This window comes from Myotis brandtii, unplaced genomic scaffold (assembly GCF_000412655.1).
Source record: "Myotis brandtii unplaced genomic scaffold, ASM41265v1 scaffold1042, whole genome shotgun sequence".
NCBI lineage: Eukaryota > Metazoa > Chordata > Mammalia > Chiroptera > Vespertilionidae > Myotis > Myotis brandtii.
Window position 1 is genome coordinate 418,696 of NW_005353506.1, and position 7,511 is coordinate 426,206.

Sequence of the window (7,511 nt, forward strand, 5' to 3'; positions counted from 1 at the left end):
TTCCCTACAACGCAAATCTCATATTATATATGAAGAAAATTTTTACCTAAAATCCTTATATTCTTCTACTTGTCGTTTCCATGGACAGCTCTGTATATTTGTGATAATCTGAAGATAGTCATCCTCTGAATACCTAAGAATCAAATATTAACAAAGTTAGAAAATAAAGATCTCACATACTGCTAAGCAAATATATGCATGTTCTAAAGGACACTTTTAAAATATACTAATTTTAATCCTCTAAGTCTTTTCTAAAATAAAGGAGAAATAAGTAAATGTGTACCCATTTAAAAACTTCTAGGAACATACAATTCACAAAGAATTACTATGCTGATTTAAGAATGTGTAATTTGCACATAAGTCATATCTAGTATTACAAGCAATGACATCACACCAACCCACATTCCTATCTTATGGCCATTTCATCTTAGCTTCAACTCATTGACAAATAAATATATTTTTATAGGTATTTATCATAAATATATAGTTTATCATTTTTTTTCAGAGTCTAAGTTGATAGATTTACCTTGGGATATAGATAAAATTTCTTCAAAAGAATCATCCTAAATTTTAAATCTGAACAGTATATTAAAAGAATAGATTGAGCTCAATTTGTAGGCATAGTGGTACAGTTTGGTAGGATCCCAGTCCCCCCCAGATTTCCTTCTACCTGAAATTCCATCATCAAGTATCAATTCCTTTAATTACAGCATATTCTTTAGTCTTTAAGGGTTATCATTTAAAATACAACTATCCTTTTGGACAAAAAAACCCCACAACTTTAAATTTTATTTCAATTAATACCTTAGCCATTAGATGCCAGAATTTGAGAGCAAAGGTCTACAACAGGAAGAAAGAGTATATGTTGGTGAGGGGGTGGAGAAGGAAGAGGACAGTAAAGAATCTTGTCAGAAAATCACTTCCCTCATCCCCATACAGAAAAATGCAGATTCTCCAAAGTTATCTCAGAAAAGAGGTATTTATTATAGGTGGGGAAGATAGTCAACCAAGCAGCTCCTTTGCCCCTGAAATTACCTCCCTTTTGGGTTTCTCTCTCTTTTCATATTGCTGCCAAGGTTAATAAAAAAATATTTTCCCTTGGTTTCCACTGGCCCAGCTAAGAATAGCTAAAAGAAATCTCAAAAAATTTTTTTAGCTAAATACAAAAAAAGAAGCAGAGCACAGAAATACCACAGGAAAGATTAAAAATAGTTGTATTGTGCCCTGGCTGGGTGGTTCAGTTGATTGGAGTGTCATCCCATGCACCAAAAGGTTGTTAGTTTGATTCCTGGTCAGCTGATTTCTCAACAGAAACTTTGCAGGCCAGAAGAGAGTGGCAATAAATATTCAAAGCAATGAGCAGCAAGGACCTACAAGCAAGATTACTCTACCCAGCAAAAGTATCAATTAAATTAAAGTCAGATAAAGAGCTTTACAGATAAGAAAAAGCTAAAGGAGTTATTCACCATGAACCAGTATTACATGAAATGTTGAAGGGTATTCTTTAAAAAGAGGAAGAAGCAGAAGAAGAAAAGGATAAAAAAATATGAACAATAAAATAGCAATAAAACATATCGATTAACAATTGAATCTAAAAATCAAAATAAGTGAATAGGGAATCTAATGAACAAAATAAACAGGTGAATAATATAGAATCAGAGGTATGGAAACATGAAACAGACTGATGAATCTCAGGCAGAAGGGAGGAGGGGAAGAGATTAACCAAAGATTTTAGATGCATATATGCATTACCTATGAACACAGACAATAGGGTGGTGAAGGCCTGGGGTGGGGTGGGAACTGGGTGGAGGGGGCAATAGGGGAATAAAGAGGGGACATTCATGATACTCTCAAGAAGAAAAATTTAAAAACACAGACTGCTTATCTCCACCTGGTGGTAGACACCCAGAAACCCTATGCAAGACAAACTGAATAAAAAATTTACAGTCATTCAGTTGTGAGACAATCTCAGGTGGCCAAATACATGTGAAACTATAGTCTTAGCAGGAAAGAAGAGACAAAAAAAATTTCTGAAAAATTTATGGTGGACAAATTTCCAAATCTAACAAAATCTATAAACCCACAGATACAAAAAGCTCAACAAACCTAAAGCACAAAAACACAGGTGAAAAAATACACCAAGGCACATAATAAAATTTATTTAAACCTGTGATAAAGAGAAGATCTTAAAAGTAGTTAGAGAAAAAAGACACATTATACACATAGAAACAAAGAGAAAAATTACAGTAGACTTCTTATGAGAAACAATATAAGTCAGAAGGCAGAGAAACAATGTCATTAAAATACAAAACAGGATTTGGGGAAACTGTCAACCAAGAATTCTATACTTAGCAAACCTTACAATAAATGAAGTTAAAATACAAACTTTTTCAGATATATGAAGCCTAAATGAATTTATACCAGCAAACCTGCAGTGCAAAGAATACCAAAGGAAGTCCTTTAGACAGAAGAAAAATGAAGCCAGATTGAAAACTGGCTTGACACAAAATAACGAAGAGCATTGAGAATATCTACACTAATAAAAGACAAAGATGCTAACTGACCGTACCTTTGCTACACCCACCAGACAATCAGAAGAGTATGCAAATTAACAAAACAAAGATGGCGGTTAATTTGCATACACAGGCACCCAGCGAAGACTGAAGACAGTGTAGAAGGAAGCCAAGCACTGCAGAAGGGAGCCAAGAGGTGGAGAAGAAAATGGATTGGAGGTAGCAGAGACAGGAGTGGAGCTGAGGCAGCGGACATGGGAGGGAGTGAAGTGGCGGAGAAGGGAGGGAGCCAGGCAGCAGAGACAGGAGGGAGTGAGGAGGTGGAGAAGGGAGGAAGTAAGGCGGCGGAGAAGGGAGGGAGCCAGGGGGCGCATGTGGAACATGGCGGGTGTTTGCAGCAGGTGGTAGAGCACGAAACATGGTGGGCCTCAGCCACGGCAGGATGGTGGAGCAGATGAGTGGGGGAGCTAGACCAAGGTGGGGTGCCAGTCGCTGTCATTGGGGAAGCCTTTAGTGGTTACTGAAAATTCTTTGCTCCCATGGGCCATGGTCCTGCTAGGCGTTCGCACCTACTGCTAGTGCCAGCCCCACTTGCACCCGCTGCCAGTGCTCAGTGCCGGCCCCGATCACCCTTGAAGGCTTCTGCACCTCCCCCTGTTCCTGAGGGGTGATCAGGGCAGCAGCCACCACTTGTATCTGCTGACAGCACTGGCCCCGCTCGCACCTGATGCTGGTGCCAGCCCCAATCGCTCCGTGCCATCAGCAGGTGTGAACGAGGCCAACATCCTCAACGCGTGGGAACAGCGGCGGTGGGAGCGGGGCTGCTGGCAGGCAGGGGACCAGGGGCCACAGTGGGAGAGGCCGGGCAGGGTCATGGAGGATGGGCCAGGACATGCCCCTGTGCCCACCACAGCCTCGCAGCCCACAGTACCTTTCAAGGTACATGAATTCGTACACTGAGCCCCTAGTATAAGTATATTCAAAAGATTTATTTTTTTAGGTCTCTTTAATAGGTAATTGTTTAAGGTAAAGATAACAATAATACATTAGGAATTTTATAATATATATTAGCAATAGATGCATGACAACTATAGAATAGAGATCAGAAAGGGGGTTGGGGGATGGGTAGGAGGATAGAAGTGGTATAAATCAATAAAAATATATTCAAAAACAACAACTACATTTTTTTAAAGTAAAATGATAGGAAAAGATATACCACAGTAGAACTAATTAAAATGAAGCTGGAGTGGCTACATTCATATCAGACAAAGTAGATTTCTGAGCAAGGAATATTACCATAAAAATAGAGTAAGAGCATAAATTGAAAAAACAGGAGAAAGATCAATAAAATTGAATGCTGGTTCACTGAAAAATCAATAAAATTGATAAAGTTCTTGCCACATTGATCAGGTAAAAAGAGAGAATAAACAAATGACCAATATGTGACCAGTGAGAGAGGTTGCAACACTAAAAGCTCTACGGACATTAAAAGCATAATAACAACTTTATGCCAAAGAACACCACTTGAAGGATAAAAACTACCAGAGCTCAATCAAGAAGAAAATGATAACTTGAATAGTCCTATAGCTATTAATAAAATTGAATTTGTTATTAAAATCCATCCTACAGAAAAAAATGCCATGTCCAGATAGCTTCAATGGAGAATATTATCAAACATTTGAGAAATATTAATACAAAGTCTACACAAATCCTCTTATCTATAAAATTGAAGCAGGGGATTACTTCCCAACTTTAATTTATAAAAATAGTGTTACCCCAAGACCAAACCAGAAAAAGACATTAAAAAGAAAGAAAGAAAATATAGACTAATATCCTCCATAAACATAGATGCAAAAATCTTCAACAAAATATCAGCAAATTGAGTCTCACAATATATATAAAAAGGATAAGGCATTCTGACCAAGTGGGTTATATCTCAGGAATGAAAGGTTGATTTATTTGAAAATCCATTGATACAATTCACCATAATAGATTTTAAAAAATAATAATAATCTTGTCTGGTCAGTGTTGCTCATTGATTGAGCTTCAACCCATGAACCAAGAGGTCACTGGTTCAATTCCAGGTCAAGACACATGCCCAGGTTGCAGGCTCAATCCCCAATATGGGGCGCGCAGGAGGCGGCCGAAAGATGATGTTTCTCTCTCATCAATGTTTCTATCTCTCCATCCCTCTCCCTTCCTCTCTCTGAAAATCAATAAAAACATGTTAAGAAAAAATAATACTCTCAATACAAGAAAGGAAAAAAAGCATTTAACCTAATTCAACATTCAGCCATGGCAAACACTCTCAGCAAACTCAGTATAGAAGTGAATTTATACAACTTGATAAAGGACATCCACAAAAAACACTTCAGCTAGGATCATACATAATTGTGAAATACTGAATACTTTCCCCCTAATATCAGGACCAAGTCAAGAATGTCCACTCTCACCATCTCTGTAACACACTGCATTGGACATCTAGCCAATATAATAAGACAAGAAAAAGAAATAACACCATCCAGGTTAAAAAGAAAGAACTAAACTGTTTTTATTCAGAGAGAACATGATCATCTGAGAAATCCACAAAAAAAGCTATTAGAACTAATACTTTAGCAAAATTTTCAGGATACCAGATCAACATATTGAATCAATTATATTTTAATACACTAGCAACAAACAACCTAAATTAAATTTTAAGCAATTCAATTTATAGTAACATAAAAAATATAAAACACCTAAGAATAAATTTGACCAAATATGTGCAGGACCCATACACTTAAATGAACAAAAATTGCTAAGAGCAATTAAAGAAGACCTAAATATATATAACAATATGCCATCTCCATAGGTTAAAAAAGACTTAGGATATATTAAGATTTTAATTTTCCCCCAATTGATTTATATGTTTGGTGCAATTTTAATAAAAAAAATTCTAGCAGTGCTTTTTGTAAAAATTGAAAAACTGACCTAAAATTCACATGGAAATTTAAAGACCTGGAATAGCCAACAGAATTTAAAAATGAACAATAAATTTGGAAGAGTTATACTATCTGATTTCAAAACTTACTTCAGTGTTACAATAATCAGAGCAGTGCCTTACTTATTGTATGTGAAGACAGATAAAGAAATTAATGAAAAATTAGAAAAACCAGAAAGAAAGCTTTCAACAAGGTAATTCAATGGAAAAGGAATAATTTTTTCAACAAATGCTGCTAAAATGATTGGCTAAATACCTATTTTTAAAATTCTCAATTCTTACCTCACTTCATCTACAATATGAACCCAAATTGTACCATTTACCTAAATGTAAGAACTAAAATTGGAAAACTTCTAGAAGAAAACATTTAAAAAATCTTAATGATCGTGGGTTTTGTACATCTTTACACAAACTGTACAAATTATGAAAGATATCTATAAATTAAATGTCATCAAAACTAAAGGTTACTTTTAAAAAAACACTGTAAAGAAAATGAAAATGCAAGTCACAGATTAGAAAAAATATTTGCACAACACATATCTGATAAAAACTTGATCCAGTATATACAAAGAACTCTTAAAACTCAATGATAAGACAAACAACCCAATTAAAAATTGGGCAAAAGATTTGAATATTATCCATCAAAGATGATAGATGGATGGCAAATCAACACATGAAAAGATGCTCAACAATACTAGTTACTAGGGAAATGTACTAGGTGTACCGGTTAATAATGCAGATTTTTTTCAATAGATGGAGTTACACATATGTTGATATATATGCAATTTGATATGTATGCTATTTTGTTGTATTGACAACAAGCTTCAAACCTTCATATGTCAAATTTCCTGAAGGTGTTAACATCATAGATATTTTTACACTTAAAAATGTTGAATTTCGTGCCAAAAAATAGCATTTGTGGGAAGTTTTAATTTATTACTTTATTTTGAAGAAAAGTGCTGCTGAAAGTTATTGTATACTGCGAGAAGCTTATGGTGAACATTCTCCATCTCAAGATACTTGTGAACACTGGTTTAAATGCTTTAAAAGTGATGATTTCAATGTGAAAGACAAAGAACGTCCAGGTCAATCGAAAAAGTTTGAAGATCAACTATTACAAGCATTATTGGATGAAGATGCGTGCCAAACTCAAAAACAACTTGCAGAAAGATTACTAGTAAATTTGAACCACAATGAGATGCCACTACATAGCCACTATAAAAAACTAAAATTGAAAAGACAGACCATACTGACTTTGGCAAGAAGTGGAGTAACTGGAACTCTCATACACTACTGGTGGGAATGTAAAATAATACAACTACTTTACAAAACCATTTGGTAGTTTCTTCAAAAGGTAAACATATACCTAGCATGTAAGCCAGCTATTCCACTCCTATGTCTTTACTGAAGAGAAATGAAACCTTACTAGGTGTACCGGTTACAAGCATTATTGGATGAAGATGCATGTCAAACGCAAAAACAAATTGCAGAAAGATTAAATGTTGCTTAGCAAACAATTTCTGATTGTTTACAAGCAATGGGAAAGATTTTAAAGGAAGGAAAATAGGTGCCACATCAACTGAACCAAAGATCAATGGAAAACCAAAAAGTCATCAGTACTAGTATAGTGATAGAGAGCATATCAGGGATTACCTGGATTTAAAGACTGGCATGCAGTGGTAGGGAGAATAGATGAAAAGAGCATCTTTTGGGTAGTGGATATGTTCAAATTAGATTGGAGTGTTGGTGCATACACTGTACATTTAAGTTATAGTTTGTTGTTCATCATTTAAACCTCAAAAATCTTTCAAATATTCATTATTGTGTTAAAATTATATTTTCCATGGTGATATCATCAACACTAATAAAAGAGAAACATGGTAATTGGCGTACGACTGCTACCCTTTTCATTGGCTAATCAGTGAGTATATGCAAATTAACTGTCAGCCAAGATGGCGGCCGGCAGCCAGGCACTGAAGCGAGCACGAGGCTTGCTTGCTGCAGACTCCAACGTTCAC

The 7,511-nt window shown here is 35.7% G+C and overlaps 1 protein-coding gene across 1 annotated transcript in view; it reads right to left on the reverse strand.

Moving 5' to 3' along the window:
- ST8SIA6 (ST8 alpha-N-acetyl-neuraminide alpha-2,8-sialyltransferase 6) overlaps positions 1 to 7,511 on the reverse strand; it is a 165,283-nt gene that overhangs the window by 53,239 nt on the left and 104,533 nt on the right. The window contains exon 5 of the mRNA XM_005856728.2: positions 47 to 133. Within this exon, the coding sequence (XP_005856790.1) occupies positions 47 to 133 (87 nt within the window). The remainder of the gene's footprint in view (positions 1 to 46; positions 134 to 7,511) is intronic.